The following is a 20,667-nucleotide window of genomic DNA, read 5'->3' as shown; positions in this document are numbered from 1 at the left end:
GAGAAACTTGTGAAGTTTTGCTCTTCACATAGTTATATTATTTTTGATATATTTTCTATTTGAAATATTACGTAGGATTCCGAAATTAGGTTATTATTTAGACTTAAGAAATGTAGAAAATTTTAAAAAAATATTTTTTATGTAATCGATTATTAAATATTACATAGAATCGAAATCAATCATTTTGAAATATAAATAAACACAGCTGATTTCATTTTGTCAATAACAAAGAACTGATAGTACTTTATCTTACTTTTGTGTACATTCTTAAATACATATTATCGATCACATGATTAATTTGCTATAAATATGCGTTCAATGAATTCGTACTAAAGTAGTTTAAAAGATTTTCTCATAAGTTTTCCTAATGTTAGACAATATGCGTGATTGTTTTTTTATTACCTGTATCTTGGTCATCCAATTTTGGTAAATTTTAAATTCTTACATCTAAAATGTTTGCTAATTTTATTTTTCATTAAATTTAGCAATTTTAATTTTAAAATTTTTTGTTGTTGTTTGATAAGATTTTAGCTGCTTTTGTAAGAAGAATAATTTATTGTTTCGTTGCAATAAAAAAATATATAAATTTGTTGATAAAAACTTATTTTGATGCTTGTTGCATCATTGCTATTTAATGAATTTGTTTATGAAAAAGATTCAAGATTTAAATATTGTTGTAAAGGTTTTTTATTAAATATTTATATGCTTATTATACTTCATCATTGTTTCTCTTCTATCTTTGTTTTTTCAGTATTTGATATATTCCATGTCAACAAATGTTATTATGTTTAAAATGAATTTTGTGATTTGGTTCATTTTTTGCTTTATTTTTATGGTGTGTGGCTTCATAGAAATTTTTTTATAGAGATCCCATTTTTATGAAACATTCAATGCTTTAATTTATTTTTTAATGTATATATTTTCAGCTTTGTGCTAACTGCTGACAGCAATAAGACATGGAGTTACTTTGTTTTTGCTCAGCAGTGGCCTCCAGCTGCTTGTCTTGATGTCCCTGGTGGAAAGGTAAAATGCAATAATTTAGACTATTGTAAAGAAAATCTTGCAGTTCATTTTTATTCAGATTTATTTTTATAAAAGTCAAAATTAGATTATCAAAATGCAAAAATATTCCTGGCAAAATAATTAAAGAATTCTACACTAGTATCTCTTAAGGATTTCAGGAAGAAATATCTATCTGATCTGTCATTCTAGACAATAATAATAATAAAACATTTGTAAAAGTTCTTTATAACTTTAAAAATGAGATTAAATAAAATATAATTAATTAGATAAGTTTATTTGTTTTTTGTAGTGTGATTATGAATTTAAAATGTAATTGTTTTTATAACTTAAAATGAATGCAAGAATTACTGATTACAAATTAAAATTTATTTTTCTATGAATTTTTATTTTTCTATTTCTCAAATTGAAATTTATTTCTCATTTATTTCTATATTAGTGCAAAATACCCAGCCAAGTTGTTGACTGGACAATTCATGGCTTATGGTAAGACAGTTCTTTCCTGTACGTATTAATCCTTTTGATTTTTTTTCTTCTTTATTTTTTCATGCTTATATTTTTTTTTAATAAAAATATTCCCTAGATTTAATTCTCTTAATCTAGTCATCAGTGGTGGGTTGTGTATTTTGGAGGAGTGCTATAACTTATTAATTCATTTTTTGTCATAATACATAATTATAGAATATGAATTTTGCATTTATAAAATTTATTTTCAATGATTTAATAAATAACGAGTAAAAATTACTATATTTTAATTTTAATATTAGCAAAATTTTAAGTAAGAAAATTTAAATTGGTAATTATTGAATTTTAATGAAAAGTCAGTGATTAAAATTTGTTGATTAAAAATTTAAAATAAATTTTTTTATTAACTTGCATGCATTTCTTATTCTCTCTGATAAAGATTTACTGAAATATAGCTGATCAATAAAAAATAGTGCAGTTCAAGATTGAAAAAATAAAAATAAAAAATTTGAGGAATTATTTTTAAATTTATTTATTAGAAAAAACTTATTAAAATATTTTTCATTTATTTCACTAATTTTTTTTTTAAATTTTGGGCCTATAAAAATATTTTATATTGTTAAAAAAAAAAAAAAAAGACTTAACAATGTTTTTGGAGGATTGCATTTTTCAATAGTCCTACACCCTGTAACAGTACACTGCTACTGCACATGCACTGCAGAAGAAAATTGGGATGGCATGAAAATTCAAATTGTTTTCCCTTATTACAAAGAGATGTATATGATTCCTCCCTGCATTAGTTTTGAAAGAATTAAAAAGGTCACTGTATTTGATTATTATATTTATTTATATAGGTATTATATACAAAATTTAAAAAGTTAGAGATTAAATTTATATACTAACAATAGTTGGGATGATTGTAATTTTGCTGTTCTTTTACATGAGCTGTTTTTTTATTATGTATAAAAGGAATATTTTGATTAAATTTTATTTTGTACAAACGTAATGTTTTACATTTATTTCCTAATCTTTTTTTTTAAAGGATGGTTCATTGGCAATACCATTCTGTATGCAAATGTCCTTTTTTTTGGGACAGTTTCACAGCAAAACCATTTAATGTTTCACTGCATTCCTTTTAGAACTAATTTGACTCTCCTAATCAACAAGCAAATAGTTTTATCTATTGTCATTTCACATTTTTCTGTATGTGAGGCATAGCTTTTTTGATAATGAGGAAAAGCAAAAATACCATGTTAAATAAATGATGAATAACTGAGGAAGATAGGTAATTCTACTTAAGTCAAAAGAGAAGATTGTTTTTACTTTCTAATGTCTTGAAAACAGAAGTAATATGCCCTTTTCTCTTTGCTAAAATTCCTGTTTTAAGAAAATGTGGCAGACTTTTTTTTAATTTGGAGTCTAAATATTATGAAGGATGTTTAACACATTAATTTTCTCTTAATGCCTGATATTTTTATCTGGAGATGAACTTTATTAAAAGTAAAGATTAGATAAATTAGAAATTCAAAATATTATTGAAGAAAAAAATTAATATGGAAAGAATAATCTCATTTTATGTGGTTAAATGAATTTTTGGTTAATAAGTAGGAACAATGTTATTGCAGTAGGTTTGGATGAAGGTATATGGATTTATTTCAATAAGCATTTAAAAAATCAGGTTAATTGAAAAGTACTAGATTATTTTTGAATAAAGTTATCTCATTACAAAATGACAGTTCAATAAGTTTACAACACATCTACAAAATTCAAACAAACAAATTTACACTTTTGAATGAAAGACAGTGTTTTTATTTCAGGCCTACCAGTGATAAAGGTTATCCAAGTTTTTGCAACACATCTTGGCCTTTTCGACCAGAAGAATTGAAGGTATTTTTATTATTATTGCTACTTTTTAGGATGCATAATTTTTTTTTTTTTTTTTGCAAATTATTAAATGATTTTTTATTTATCTAGTTATCATGTGCAGAATGTTGTTTTCTTTTAAAATAATTAATGTATGGATACCATGCTGGTAGTATTTTAGATTTTAATTCTTTTCTTATATTGAAGTTGATATTGATCTAGCTATAGAAATAACAATGTCATATTGATGTGAAAAATAATAGAGGAAGTATACAGGGTATTCTATAATTGGACTGGCAAATACAGAGGGTCGCTAGTAGACATCAAGAGAAATTAAAATGGCATTGTGATATGGTGTTAAACAAAGTTGAGAGGGTGAAAATTGGAAAAATGTTTACAAACTCTTAGTCCTGAAGGCATTATTACATATATAATGTACAATATAGGGGATGGATAATTCCATTCTCATTGTACCATAAATGTCTCACTGGATATTTAGGATCAACATGGGAATCCTTGGTGATTATCACTTCGAACCATACTTGCTGCCAGAATGGAACAATGTACCTTACTTTTCTGCAATGCATCCTCCGGGAAATGTTATAAACTATTCCAGTCACAGTGTTTCAAGGCATAGGTTCATGCATGCTGGTATCCCTGCAAATTTTTTTGGTAAAGTTTATAATCTCTTCGATGATATGTTATTAAGTAGGTGAACTGGATGCACTGAACCCATTACTCGGTCTTCATGTAATCGGATTTTATTCCATGTGATGTCCTCCATTCCATTCTCCTATGCAACCATGTTGAATATGCAATACCTATGGGGCCCAATTGAGGATCTCGTATCATGGATTATCACTGCTGCTGCGGATATTCAAAGCATAACTGATATCTTTGTACTGGATTTTTTTATGTCTTTAGAGACTATGCAATGATGTCAGCAACCACTCTACCAACTCTTATAATAAGTAATAAAATAAATCTTTTTGTAGTTGTTTTTTTACTTTTTGTCTTCAACATGATGTCAAATCTGCATAAAGTTTTCACAATTTTCCTCTCCTCAACTGGTTTTGTGACATTCTGTTTTTACTGAGTCCCTCTTTTCTAACAACCCTCAGAGTTTGCCATTCTGATTATTGAACATCCAGTTGATTTTTGATTGCCAGTCTTTATGAGTGACCGGAAGATTAAATATTAAAATAGGCATTTCAAATTTTAAACTAAAAAAAGTTTTGTTTTATGCTTGTAAAAATTATTTGATCAAACTTTTAAAAAGAAAACTTATTTTTAATCGTATATAAATATATGTATGAATGAGTTACATGTAATCACTCACCAAGTTTTAGAAAGAAAAAAATGATTCTAAAATGTTATGTGTACTAATATTACAGCCTATCTTGGAATCTTTGGAACAAAAGTGGCCTAATATATATGCAGATTCAACTGAAATTGTCTTTTGGTTTGTAATAATTACTTATTTTGGTTATATTTCTTAAATTTTGTCATCTTTATTTTTTTAAATATAATTAATTATTTTTTTTATTTTTTAACCCATTAAATTATATGTAATATGTTTTGCCAAAAGAATTTTAAAATTGTTTTTTGTTAATTATAATACATATCTTCTTGATATAATTACTTTGTATGACAGATTTGACTATAAAAGATAATACATTTTTTTTTTTTTACTAAAACAGTTGTTAATCTAAATTCCGGACAATCTAATTGTTGATCTAAATTCAAACAATTGTTAGTCTAAATTTCCTAATAAATTAAAGCATGGTTAATCTTTATGTATATATAGTTATAATTTTTAGGTATTAGATTTCTAGTACTCATAGAAAAAATAAAATAAATTATTATTTCAATAAGTGTTACAATCAATATACTATACATGTCATTTGTAGAAATTCTTTATATGTGAAGCTTGATCATAATTGAATGAAGTTATTCTATTACTAATATTGCATGCCTTACTGTATTTCATTCGTAATTTAAATTTTTTTTAAAAATAGTGCTTATCTTAAAATTGACGCTTTTACAATAATCTCCAAGAATAATTTTCTTTTTAGTAATCAAAATGCATTTGTATATTTGATAATTTTTCAAAACATTCTATTTAAAGAGAATTGTTTATATTGGTATTTCAAACATATTTTAGTATTTATTCAAATAAAAAGGATTATTTTTTTTATGAAATAGATTCATTTTAGGAAGTATATTTATCTATACTTATGGTGTATTTCATTCTTGTTAATTTGAAGATTTTTTATGTGTGATATAAATTTTCATCATTATTATCAATTTGAAATACTAAATATAGTGTTTTATAAATTTTATTTTTCTTTTGAAATATTTTAACAGAGAAATAATGAATTATTTTATGCTTATTAAGGCTTGCCTCTTAAAATAGTAAGATTTTTTTTTTGTTAAATTTAATATGTTGTGAATAGATATAATATGCATGTTTATTAGTATTTTCTATTTGCCAATTTGCTATTTCATTTGTATTTTCTATTTGCCAATATTTCTTTTATCCTGTGTTGATAGAATATAATTCTGTAGGAAACATGAATGGATGAAACATGGTACATGTTCTACTGATTTGGATGATTTCAACTCTGAAAAGAAATACTTTTCACAGAGTCTTATGCTTCATGACAAATATAATATCCATGAGTATGTTTAATAAACACATTTACTCATTTGTTTGTCTTTAATCACTTGTAATTATAATATTCATTTTATAAGAATTCTCTCTAAAGTTATGTTGAATCTGCTCTCTTAGTTTAATCTTCTCAATATTATAAATACTTCCATAAACAATTTATCATTCTTGATTATTGTGCTTATTTGCCCTTAAAGTTCATTTGGGAAATTGTTTTTTTTTTAATGTATAGAATTTTATAATAACACATTATTATATCATTGGTTAAGGTATATATATAGTGCAGAGAGTATTCGTTATATAATGGCACTAAATTCTGAGGTATCAGATAATGCAGGAAAAATGTCGAAGACCTGCAAGTGATTCAGGGGGAAAATCGCAGAGGAATAGGATTTCCTATGGCTGTTGTATTCAACTGATGCAAAAAGAAATGTCAACCAGGCATATAGGCATAATGTATGCAGTGATCTTGGAATAGTAACTTTTAGAGTAAATTTCAAGCAGGGAGTGATAAATGTTATGGACAAATACTGATCTAATTCATTTGGAAAATTTCTCAGCAGTTTTCTTCTTGATACAATTATTAATACATGTCCATGAATATGGCATATCTTCAGTATAATTTTGCTATGTGGTATACTGAATAAAACTTAGAGAGAGCAAAACTTCCAGTTTATTGACTATGTGAAGGAGGTGGTTGAGAAATGCATCTAAGAATCATGTCAAGATTCCCAAGACACTATTATTCACTTGTTTTCTCACTGAGGGTATATAATTCGAATATTAAGATTTAATGTTTTTGACATGTAATAAAGTTCACTATTCTCAAGTTTAACTATTCTCTTAATACTTATTAAACAATTCTTCTCATACAATTTACTAAAATAATTTTGTTCCTTTCATTATTTATTAATACCCCCTTTGGCGACTAATAGTAAATGATTATTTATTTCTTATTACTAATCATTATTTATTACTAGTTGCTTTTGGTTAGTAGTAATATATAATGACTAATTTGCCTGAAACTGGTTGGTTACATTTAAATCCTGTAGATATAGCTTCATGTCTATGATTCCACCAAACTGTCAAACATAAAGTCGCATCATTTTAATTATCTTGCATATATTCTGTTTATTGTGTATGTGAACATTTTTAATGGAGACCAGTCCTATGACATCATAGTGCTGTCAAAAACATAAATGGCACATTGATCTATATTTAACTTTCATTGTATTGTAATTTCATTTTCTTATTTGTTTTGTAAATTACACAGATATTTAACCGAATCTTTATTCTTTGATTTTCAGCAATGGAAAAAAATCATGCTATTAAATATTTGATAGAAACAATCGGAACAAAAATTACCAAAATTCATGAAAAATTTGCATGATTCATTAAAATGTATTAGTGTCATTAAAAAGCATTATATCATCAAATTTCAAAATGGTGCAAGATGTATTTTTGAACTGTTAAATTTTTGAATGTTATCATAAAACAAAGCCAAAATTTAGCTTAATTTTTATTAATTAAAATTTTTAATAAATGTCCCATGGTGAACATTCCGACTGTCCAAAGTATATATCCTCCAAATTTGATCATTGTAAATTAGTCTGGTCTGTAGAGTGCCAACACTCCTATACATGTTCATCCTTATTATTATTCGAGATGTTTAATTTTTAAGAGCTCTTTTACTTTAATTTCATTTTTTAAAAGTATTTTTTTAGTTTCGTGATTATATGTATGTCCTATTACATATGTGTTTCATGACAATGATTATGATTTTTTTCCAGATTTTTAAATCAGGCTGGAATCGTGCCCAGTGAAACCAAGCCCATTATGGTGAGATATTTTCAGAAATTATGGGAATTATTTATTTTTATAATAGTATTATCGGAAGCTTGCTTGGGAAGAAATAAAATAATTTGCTTTAAAATGTAACCAGAAGTATTTTAAAATCTAATTTCGAGTTCATGCAAACTATACCAATTATTGCTTTGCATCATAAAATTTCTCTTTTAATATTTTGTTTAATCAATTCCATGGTTCTTAATATTTATAGAATTAACATTTTCCTTTTTCATTCCTAATAATTGTGATGATCAAATACTTTTATAGATAATTATATTTTATATTGCTAATATGCAATGCAACTAATTTAAAGTAATAGAAAACAAGGCCTCAACTTTAGGTGCTTTTGGGACCAAATACAGACATAATCGTTTTTTCCCTTGCGTTCAGAATTTTGTATTCGTGATATGATGCCTCATTATGTTTCTCAAATTATATTTAGAACATAATATCATTAAAAAATTAAATATACATAATCGAGTCGCAATATTATACCCACTGCGTAGATTGATGTAAACACAGTTGTGGCCAATAAAGGAAGGTATGGAAGGCATGTAATGGTGTTTCAAAGTACATGCTCGTCTAGCAATAGTTACTGTATTGGATAAGTCATATGATTTAACAGGCAATGAAAAGGGATATGATCGTCGAGTACAGAGTAGGGGACGAAGCATTTCTGAAACCGCAGCTTTCGTGAAGTGTTCACTTAATGTCATAATTAATGTGTACAATAACTGAAAGAATCAAGAGAATACATAGTCTAGTACTGAGTCTGGTTTAGAATAATTGACGCATTACCGTCGATACATTGAATGCTTAAATGAATCAACAATGCATCAGAAAGCTGTCCAGGACAACTCTTCAATATATTGCATATTGGCATTCACAGAAAACATCTGATTTCGGCACCCATGTTAACAAACTGCATTGCAAGAAATGTCATACATTTGCATTATAGTACAGACACTGAATCTGGGAGAGTGAGAAATAATTGCTTTTTCTGATGAGTTTCGTTTTCTTCTGCATCGGATCGCTGGTGCTGGCTTATTCGCCGAGAGACATCAGAAAACAAACTTCCAGAAACCATTGCTGTGCGCCAACAAGGTGGAGGAGGTAGTGTGATGGTCTAGAGCTTGATGTCTTTGCATGCTTTAGGTTCATTAATTCCTGTGGAGGATACTCTCAATAGCTATGCATACTTATCCATTGTTGCCAATTGTGTACATCCTTGCATGGCAATTGTGCATCCTGTTAATGATGGTGTGTTTGAACAGGATAATGCTTTATGCCATGTGTCCAAAATTGTGCGTGTATGGTTCGAGGAGCATTGCTGCTCTGGCCTGCAAGCTCCCTAGATCTTAATCCCTGTGAAAATCTGTGGGAAATCTTGATTGACATACCAGACAAAAAGATCCTCCACCTCAAAATCTTTGGGAATTACTTGATCCTCTGCTATTCTCCTGGTCACAAATGCCTGTCGCCCCCATCTAAACACACACCGAGTTCATGCTCTGCTGCCTAACTGCTGTTTTAGTTGCAGGAGGAGATTTTTTTCCAGCTATTAGATTGGTGTTCATAATAATGTGACTCGACTATGTGTCTGTATGGCTGATATTATAACAGTAGTTGAACATCTTTGTATACTGAATTTAAGGATTTTTTTTTTTTTTGAAGCTTACTGAAATTTTTTATTTTCCTTTTATCTTGCTAGAAATTTCCCATCTTCAGCATCTGCTGATAAACCTGTTTCAGATTTTATTCCGATACTTGGCCGGTTAAGTAAAATGAATACAAAAATTCTATGAGGACAAACAGCATTGTCTTTATCAATGTGCTCTGTAGATATTCTAAACTTTCATTTATTAATGAAGAGAAATACAATTGCACAAATTCTAGAACTTGTCTTCTTTCTCTTCTCCCTCAAAAAAAGACTAACTGATATGAAATGTTGATAATAATGTTTATAATGATAATAATAATAATAACTTAAAAACGTTTTTTTTTCTTTATTAGTTCAGTGTTTTAATGTTTGACACCTAACGATGTAAGTAACTTTACAAAATGATATAGCAATACATTAATTAGTTTTTGATAAATTCTTTACAAATTTTTGCTCCACTAATAAAGTTGTTTGGAATATGTATGTATATCATATTAATATGATATATGTACTCTTTGAAATTGTGTCATATTTTAATGCCAAGGCAGTTCGTTAGATTTTTGAGATGATATTGCTATTACACTTATATTTATATTAACTTTTACTGACATTTGTCAAATATTAATAAAATATGACTATGGTAGTTATGTATACAAAGAACGTGCAATGGCGTAGTAAGAGCAACAGAAACTTACTGAAATTAATTTAAGCAATAACAATGCATAATATTTTATAAATATTTAAAAACATCGTATTTATTATTAAATATCCTGAGTTTCAGTATTATTCTATTAAATTTTAGTTTCTTTTATGAATTCTTTTCTAAACACATTAAACAATATGCAGTGCAAATTGCTAACTTAGTTATAATAAACCATATTTTTTCTGTTGCATTTTTTAATAATTGAAATGTAATATTTCAATTTTCAAAAAGATCCATTTATAATATAGTATAAATCAAAATTTAATTAAATCTTTTGGAAATAGTGTAGAATACTATTTATTTTTTGCTCTGTAGCAAGAATTTTAACAAAGAAAGTGTATTATACATTGGACTATTAGAGTTACAGAAACGAATGCTTATTAATTTTTAAACAGCTGAATCTTAAAATAAGTCTTAAAACTTTTTGAAAAACTTGACTGAGTTTGTAAGAGAAGACAGATAGTGACATTAGGTAGCTTTGAATTGTGACAACTTTTCATGAAGATTGTCTTCAATTGTAATAAAGTTACTCTAACTTATGTTGTATTTTAAAGGTAATAAATAGTTACATATAATTACACCAGAAAAGTAATTTCAAGCAGACCCTTTCTATGTTTGCATCTTTATTGCAAGCTCACAAATTTCTACCAATTTTTAAATTTTGAATCTATGTTTAAAATTTACTTTTATGTTTGTGATAAATTATTTTTAGAGCCAATACTGACTTTATTGTAGTTTGAATTATTCATATTAAATATTTTAAATGAATTACTAATCTAAATGCCTTTTTTTTTAAGAAACTTGGAATTCTATGTTTATAATTATTCTATATTATTTTGTAATAGCTGAGATATGTTGAAGATGCTTTAGCAAGCCATTTTAATGTAACTATAAAGCTATTTTGCAAAAATCATCAAGTAAGTAATAGCATCTGTATGATTTTGCTCTTACATATGTCTTTTATTTTGTCACATTTTCTTATTCTTATTTATTATTTTAGGAATATGCTCAGCCGATATTGACATCGATGTATATATGTACGGATAAAAATCTGAAGTTGATAAACTGTGATAAGATCGATGAACCTCCTTGCAAGAAACCATATGTATTTTATTTACCTTTTGACAGACAACACCGTATAAAAAAGGCCTATATAGCTGAAAAGACTAAAACTTTGCAGCAAACACATAAGAAATACAAAATTTTTCCAAGCAGTCAACTTAGAAAATGAAAAAAAGTCATCACGAGTTTTTTTATCCTCCAAGTGACACAGCAATTTTTCAAATTTTTTATCTTTTCTACTTAAGTAGATAATTTAAATTTAAAAATGAATTTTCTTAAAATTATATTAGAAAGATATTCCCTAGATTCAAAGATCAGAGTTGAAAGTTATTTAATTAAGGTTATTGGCTGTTTGAAAGATTAAATCAACATATTTTATTTATACAATATATATATACAACTCATTAGCATTATTTTATTTTAAAATGTTGGAGTCTTGCTTTATTGATTATAAGCTATCTTGAAAAATATATTCATTTTTTTGTGTGATATATTTATTTGCCTTTACTTTTTAATTTATTTTAATATTTAACTCAATTAATTTAACTTATTATTATTATTTTGTATGGCATAGTTAGATACCTTGATTATCGAGTAGATGCTACTCCCTTTTTTAAGCTATGCTTCATACTATGAATTTTAATCAATGATTTATGAATGTAAAGGATAATTTGATTTTTATAATTATTTAAATAATTTATATTTTAACTATTGTGTGAAGTGTTTTATATTTTAACTGTTGTGTTACTTTAGAAATTATGCAGCATATTTCCATTTGTTAGAAAGGAGCTTTATCATTGATTGGAAAATTTTAACTAAATTCGATTATATTAAAGTAAAGAAAAATAAGTTCTCCAATTAATGATAAAGTTCTTTTCTAACAAATGTAAATATGAATTGTTGAAGATATATATTAATTGCATTTTTGTATTTTGTTAATTTTCTTTTCTGTAATTGAGAGATTTTATTATTGTGTAAATACTTCTATAATTCAAATATTCTTTATTTATGTCAATTTCTGAAGCATTGCAGATATACTGCTTTGCTTCAGAAATTGACATGCTTGCTCTTAATGACTATTTATTTATTTTTATCTATATTTAATACTTTTGTGGTAGTTGAATTGGCTAGAATAGAACCCGAGACCTTGTGGTTCGCAGCCGAGTAACAAGACCACAAGACAAAAGTAATTACTCGTGTTCCATAGCTGTTATCTGCCTTCTAAGCTTCACCACACTTTTATGAAAAAAAAAAAAATGCATTTTATGATTTTTAATTGAATATTTTAGATCTAAATTTTATATCTGTTTTTATAAATATTTGATTTTTAAGTACCAACATTCTAAGAAAATTATATGTTTTCTAAGCAACGCAGAATGGAAATTAACATGATTTTGGTTGATTCATATGAATAATACCTATCATAAAGACATATCTGATTATTATATAAATTTAAATTCTGTCTTAGGAGCCCTATTCCAGCAAGTTTTGATTTATATATAAAAAAAAAATTTGCACACTGTACTTACAATAATTTGTCATAAATTTAGTGCTGCTATTCTTACAAAAGACATCAATGATGAGCTTTTGCTTAATCAATTAATATATTCATTGAAAAAAATTCACCATTTTAAACTCAAAGAATGGCTTCATTTAAAAGCCAGTGTTCTGTTTACATATTTAATCACTTTTAATTAACACTAATAACAATTCAAATAGAGGATATAGAAATGGATGCTGTGGTGTGTTATCGAAACTAGTTAAATAGTTCTGAAAATGATTTAACTAGTTCATATATGACTTTCTCATATATGAAATATGCAGAGAGAAAAATACTATAACCTTTAAAAACTTTGAATCGGAGATTTTAATGAATCTATTTATTTCGAACCTCCATGAATTCAAAGAAACACATATTTATTTTCATATATATACAAAGTATAGAAAAAGTATTGTAATCGCCTAAAACGGTTTTTTTCTGCATATTATCAATTTGAGATGTCATTCTCATGTAAATAGTTCGGAGAAAGAGATTATTGAATATAGTACAAATGTTAAATTACGAAATTTTACATACTCAAAAGAGAATGAAATGATTATATACATAGAATTTATTTTTATTATATTTATCTTTTATTGTATTGTTATTATTTGCTATATAGGCACAAACTCTCAATTATGAAATGATTATGTACATATAATTTATTTTTATTTTTTATTGTATTGCTATTTAATGTATAAATACGTAAAACGTTGCAACATAAATATGTAAGTTCAATCGTGAATGTTGATAATTATGGACTTATCATTGACTAGACTGCTGACGTAGTTAGATTTAAGCCGAGTTTTGTGCAGTAGCTTCTGAGGGTAAAGGCCCTTGAGCACCTAAGGGCAGAAGTCTGGCTTCTAGCTCATATGAAGATGACACATACCAAATCACTTGCACAACCTTTTTTTACAGGGGGGAGGGGGAGATGCTTTCACACACCTCACAAATAGAACACAGGGGAAGAACAATCTTGCCCAGATCAGACTCTCTACCCCTAGGCCAGGACACCAGCATTTGTATTATAATCTATTGATATGAAATAATGAAATTTTTTTGTACAATGAATGAAAAGATTATATGCTTTAATTTACTTTTATCTATATTTGTGATATTATTTGATGTATTGATGCGAAAGTTCAATCATGAAGTTTCCAAGTTCAGTTATGGAATTTTGTATACTCAAGATGAAAGGATTATATACTTTTATTTTTATCATTTAGTGTGTTATTATTTGATGCATAGATGGGGCAGTTCAATCATGAAATTTTTTACATTCAGAATGAAATAATTATACATATATAGTTTATTTTTTAACAGTTTTATTGTTATTTGAAAAATTGATAGTGCCAAGATCTATTATGATTAACTTAATCCATCAACTGTTGTACCCATGCATCGTGTGAACATCACATCAAATTATCGCTTCGCAAAATATTAAAATAAAATAATTTAAAATACTATCATTCGAAACAAAAATTACACATAATTCTCAATACGTGTATTTTATGGTTTCTTAATGGATTCAGCAAGACAGCATATTTCAGAAACAGATGGTGCCCTTTAATTAAGTAATGAAAATGATAAAGCAAAACAGTTGAGGGATTAAATGCTGCATTTCTGAAAAGCTTTTGTAAAACCTCTGAAATTATTAATATAATTTTTGTTTCTACAATTTTTCAAAATACTTCAAATAATTGCTGCAAACTATTAGCAGTTGCAACATTACACTGTTTTCATAATACAAACAGATAATTTTAATTACCTTTTTTTTTTTTTTTTTTTTTGTCGTGTGACTATTTTAAGCCAAATTATTGCGCAGTAACTTCTGAGAGTAACCCTGAGTACCCAAGGGCAGAAGTCTAAATTCTGGCTCAAATGAAGATAGCACACATACACTCGCTTGCACAACCCCCTTTTTACAGGGGGGCCGCATTCACGCACCTCACAGAGAGAACACAAGGAAGAGAACAACCATGCTCGAACCCGCTACCCCTAGGCTAGGACATTGGCATTACCATATAATATAATACTATTATAAGCTGTAATGTTTTTTTTATAAAAATACTTTAATTATTGAAAATCGAGCTATTTTTTTCACAGTCAATATGTATTATTCAGTAAAACGAGAGATTTGCGAATGTGTTTAATTTACAATTTTATCAAAATTTGTCATCTTTCTTTATATATTTTTGATGTATGAATGTTTAAAAAACTGTAAAGACTTTTATTTTAAGTAATAAAAATTTTTAAACACAAAGTGTCTATTTTTTTCTATGAATCTGTCAGTTTATGGCAATTTGAATCAAAAAATTTTGTTAACGAACACTTTTTTTTTTTTTTTTTGCATTGCAAAACTGTGAACTTTCTGTGGAATTTTCTTCCCCAGTTGAAGTTTAAATTGTAACTTCTGAAGTCGAAGCAATTTCTTTGCCAGAATTACTTAGTAACCAAGGAAAAGATCTACTTGTGACTTCTTGAAGTTTAGCTTTTTTTTTTTCTTTTTTGACACCCAGAGGGATATTTCCTAGGCATGGGCATGGTTATATCTAACAGTATTAAGCAGTTTATAGAATTTATTATCAAATTACTAAATGCTATTCTATACACTATTACCTAGTAGGTGAGGTAAGTGACTGTAAATCTACTTATCTTAAATGAATAATATTTTGCACACTTGCACTAGACTATAATTGTATACTGTAAACGTGTATTCGTATATTTCCAACTCCGTCGACTGCTCCATTTAAACTTCTTTAATTCTTTTCATTAGTGCCGTGCGGGTGAAGCAGTAATGTAATGTGCATTGCTAGAAGTTGATCGTTTAATTTATCTTCGTTTTACTTTCTGTTTGAACATCTTGATATAAACGAACATGCATAAAAAATATTACATTAGATGTAGTAAAAAGTAAATAGGTGATGATTTACAAATCCATTTGAACTCAGCCTCGATTTCTGGTTAACAGCTTTACGCTCTGCCTGAAGGGGTTTTCTTATTCATAAATAACCCCCCCCCCCCAATTTTTTTTATAGATATCACTGATATCATTGCGTAATAACAGCCAGCCATGTGGAAACAGATTGGTATACTTACAGTACGTGTAAAAGCTATTATTGTTCAGAACACTATTTTAATTCTTAAACACAGTGCCCCACCCACCCCTCAGTCGAGGGGTCGCGGTGAATAGCACCCGCCGCACCCCCAGATGGCTGGCCTTGTTTGTTTCAAAAAAATGTTTTGCCTTTAGTAAAACTAATATTTTTTCTTTTAAAATAAAGTACATTCAACATAAAAAAAAAATCCATTTGTAAAATAGATAAGAAACTTTTCAAAACTTTTTAACTTAAACCCAAGAATACACTCACACATAATTTTTTTTATTGTTGTTGTTCATCTACTTAAACTAGTTAAGAAAATTAGTATGTATCTTAAATAAATTCTTGGAATTTACCTCTATAATAAAGAATTTTTTAAACAAATAGTAGAATCAATGGAATTAAAGTGGTTATGAAGAGATTTCTTAAAAATTAACAATCAAGTAATTTATTTTAATTAAATCAATCCACATATTAAAGAATGAACACTAGTGGTAAAAATAAAGATTAAATGTTAGAAATTTTATAAATAAAATAATTGTGTTTAATATTTTTGATATGGGAATGTCATGAATTTATTAATAATATTTACATCTGGTTTACAGGACGACTTCATTTGGACCCATACAAAAGATTTACAAATTGATATTATTGCTTTATTTACAAATATTCAAGAAAGAATAAAATGTAAAGGAACTAACTTGAACATATCAAAGGTCTTTAATCTGTTACACAGAAACACTTGATAAAAAATAGCCCTTCACCATTTAATTAATGCAATAAGAAAGAGATACTGTACAAAATTATATTACACAATTAAAATAATATTTTGATGAAAGGGGAGCATTTTACATATTAATTCTACATCTGACGAATCAGAAATCACAATTTTTTAAATTTAATGTAACATGGTCAAATTTGGTTTTTCTGCTTTAACAAATCTAACTTTGAATTTCAAGACGTATTCATTACATAAAAATCTCCTAGCAAAAATTATTTCATTTTCAAAAATTAATTTCAAAATAAAATTTCACCAGTATACCCAATTGTCCCATTCTTATCAAATTTTCAACAGAAATGATAAAAATACTCATCTTTTAACAGATCTAATCTTTACACAAAAAGGAAATAAAAGGATCTTTACAAATTTTATTCACCCTGTCTTCTTATGAAACAACTTCATATACAATGAAAATATGTATATATATTATTCCCCCACCACTTTTTTATTATCAACATCGATTTTAATTATAAACATGGATTGCTTTTTCCCATAATTCCATAGTCGTAAGAAAAAAATGAGCATTACTTAATTATTTTTTTAATTAGGCCCAAAATTTTTATTTCCAATAATGTTATGGTAGCATATAATTTTTTTGCCTCATGAAATATAGTATCCCCAACATATCTTCTTAAAATTGCAAAGGGAACACTGGACTTTAGTGATTGATTCCCCAGAAGTTCAGTCCACAAATTTTGTTGATTGATTTTTATGTGCATTTGTATGGTTTCAAATTTATCAGTCTCACAAAAAAGCTGACTAATGTAACACTGGCCTGTATGATGGATATCCTGAGACAGCACTCATTAATAATTTAAAATCCATTCTTTAATTGACTTATTTTTATAGGAGTATCACGGCCGTATTCACCAACCGTTGTTAAACATCGGCTGATGATTAAACGCTGTTCAGCAGTCAAATCGGTATTCACCACACCAAACCCGTTGTCAATTTCCCCCTGTTTTCCCCCATTTTTTGATTCATGGACTTCCGATGATCACATTTGATCAACGGTTTTCCGCATGCGCAGTTCTCAAGAAGGACAACTGTTACATTAGTTTTCAAACAAACATGGAGGATTTAGATACATTGGAACTATTGCAGTTGATATCAGATAGGAGGTGAATAATTTACACTGACAGAGTTTCTGATTTGGATTTGTTAGATGAATGTGATTTTGTTTCCAATGCATTTTATCTTTGAGAAGGAGAAATTAAGCATCAATATTTTACGAAACAGTGCTGTAACTACTGAAGAGAAATTGTGTATTGCCTTACGTTTTTTTGCTTCAGGAAGTCATCAACAAATAATTGGTGATTTCAATCAAACTATCCAGTCATCATGTTGCCGGGCTATAAATGAAGTATCTAGATGTATAGCTGAAATGAGGCCAAGATTCATTTACCTACCAAATAATGAATCTGAGCGACTTGAGGTATGTTTACATTTATCCCTTTTACATCGTTCATATGGGAATCCCTTTTTATTGTTATTATATCCGAGTTGATTTTTGATTATTATTTTCTAGAATTAAAATTAGAATCTGTCATTTGTATAATTCCGTGAACATTCAAATTTTTGAAGCAAAGGAATTATAATTAAAAGAATTTTCTAAACTTATTAATACCTTTTAGAAAACTCATCAAGTTTAGTACGATTATACTGTTTTTTGTCAATACTGTTTTACAGTTTTTTGTTCCTTAAAATACTTCCATTAAAAACATTTTATTGCATATTTTCTATCTGGTTAATCTAATGACTTGCTAATAAAATAAGTTATTTCATATCTATACATATTCATATCATTTGTGTAGTCTTATAGTTTTTTTAATTATGTTATTATGGCGATATAAGTTATTAAAAATTGATAATGTATGTATCTAATATTTTTTCAAATCATTTTTAATTAACTTTTAATATTACTTTTATAACTAGAATTCATCTGTAACAGTTTTTGCATTTGTTATGCTATAAGAAAATTTTCCCATTCTTTACATAGACAGTGTACATGTTAATCAATTTTAACCTTGCTCCTTTTATTTTTCAATTTTGTAAATCTGTAAAAATATAATAAAGGATTCAAGTATTAAAGATTATTTGCAATATAAACTTAACATTTTAATTATGCTTTATTCCATATTGAAAAATCTTATTCTTCTACCCCTACCATTATACCACTGTATATCAAAGATTACGGCAGATTTTTGTATGAATAAAGCAAGAAGGGTTTTTGAGAAACAACCACCTAAATAATAAATATGTTTTCGTTGAACAAATAATATTTTAAGATTAGGAAAAAAAATATTCTTTCTGTAGAATATTTTCCAAAGTTATCTGCAATCACTTACAAATATTTTAGAATGCACATTTCTAGTGATTGAGAATAGAATATCTTATGTCTTTTTTTTATATATATAAAAAAGTTTTAAAAAGTACTGTATAAATGAATTCTAAATTTAGTTACAAAAAATGGAATTTTTGTCTTATATCAAATATTATAATATTTAAAAAATTTAATATTATAATCAAATAAATTATAATATTTGTGTTTATACTATCAATTTTTAAGTATGTCATGTAAGTATTATTGTTAAATTAGCAATTTTTTTCATTAGTTATTTATAATATAATTAATTCTTATTTCACATTTCTCAGATTAAAGACTTGCAAAGATATGGAAGAAATAAGGAACAGCCTTTTCCTCCTGAAAAAAAAAAAAAAAAAAAAAGAAAGAAAGAAAAGCAACAAACAAAAAAATCTTTTTCATCTGTCTGGTGATGATTATACAGGATTGCTTTTTGTATTTTTGAAACTTTCCTGTATGACTCATTTCCATGATTGTACACTGTTTTCACATGGGTATATAAGTTTTTTTTTTTTTTTTTTTTTTTTTAGTAAATTGATTTTTTATGTTATTATTTATTTTATAGAAAAAGAATTATTGCAGTTTTTATTATGATTAATAATTAGAAATTTAAAGAAATTACTTTTGTTACTTATAAATTGTGTGATATAATAATGTGCTTAGTTACTCAATATAGCTAATCTCTTTTACAATATCAGTTTACTTCAGCTTTAATCTTCAACAATGTGTATAAAATTAACATTTTTTAAAGAAATCAAATTTTGACCTTTGTTATCTGCTGAAAATGATTACCAATTTTTATTAATGTTTTCCTTCTCATTACATAACAAATTTTAACATTATTTCTAATGTATTCTCTACCTGATTATTTTTTGAATTTATCTGTATAGAAATGACTAAATAATTCCTTATTCCCATCTTTGAAAATCAAATGTATTTTTAATTTGATGTTGTTCTTTTTATGATTTATAGAAAATGACATGCATGTATGACTCATATCAGTGTAGTTATTTTTTAGGGGTTTTATGTGCTCATTATCTTATTACAATATGTATATGTATTAGAGAAATAAGAAGACACATATAGAAGAATTTTGTATTAAGAATCAGCATTAATGTTGCACCTCTATTGACACTTTCTTGTAATTCTTGTAGAAGAATTTTGAATTAATAATCAGCATGAATGTTATATTTTAAAGTACCTTTAATGGAACTTTGTTTTAATGCTTGTAGAAGCTGTAACTTCTCTGTCAGAATTTTCTTTTGTAATTCATATATGTTACTTTTCGAGTCAAATTTGAATAAAATAGATTTTTGTATACAGAAGTCCTTTTTTAATTTTGCATATTTTAAGACATTCTGAGAAGTGTGTGAAAAACAAAGAAAATAGATTAATTGTGATTTGAAAATTTTGGAATTTGAAAAACAAGTATAGATAATAACTTATCCGAGTTAATTCAAATTTCTACAAATTATGATGCAAATATAAAATTTTAAAAAAGAGGTTTTTATTTTAAAAATTCAACTTAATTTAACTGACAGTTTAATGTAACCTATTAGAATAATATTTAAGATGATTTCAAGAA

At 26.7% G+C, this 20,667-nt stretch overlaps 1 protein-coding gene across 1 annotated transcript; it reads left to right on the top strand.

Moving 5' to 3' along the window:
* The first annotated feature begins 193 nt into the window (after positions 1–193).
* Positions 194–14,895, top strand: LOC129983853 (ribonuclease Oy-like). The gene is made up of 9 exons (XM_056093518.1): positions 194–426; positions 927–1,023; positions 1,460–1,506; positions 3,303–3,372; positions 4,743–4,810; positions 5,917–6,030; positions 7,810–7,858; positions 11,076–11,147; positions 11,231–14,895. Exons 1-9 carry the CDS (start codon positions 368–370, stop codon positions 11,459–11,461), a joined length of 807 nt encoding a protein of 268 aa, XP_055949493.1. The 5' UTR covers positions 194–367; the 3' UTR covers positions 11,462–14,895.
* The last annotated feature ends 5,772 nt before the right edge of the window (positions 14,896–20,667 follow it).

This window comes from Argiope bruennichi, chromosome 9, assembly GCF_947563725.1.
Source record: "Argiope bruennichi chromosome 9, qqArgBrue1.1, whole genome shotgun sequence".
NCBI lineage: Eukaryota > Metazoa > Arthropoda > Arachnida > Araneae > Araneidae > Argiope > Argiope bruennichi.
Note: the sequence above shows the minus strand (reverse complement) of the source record. Positions and strands in the feature narration are given on the sequence as shown.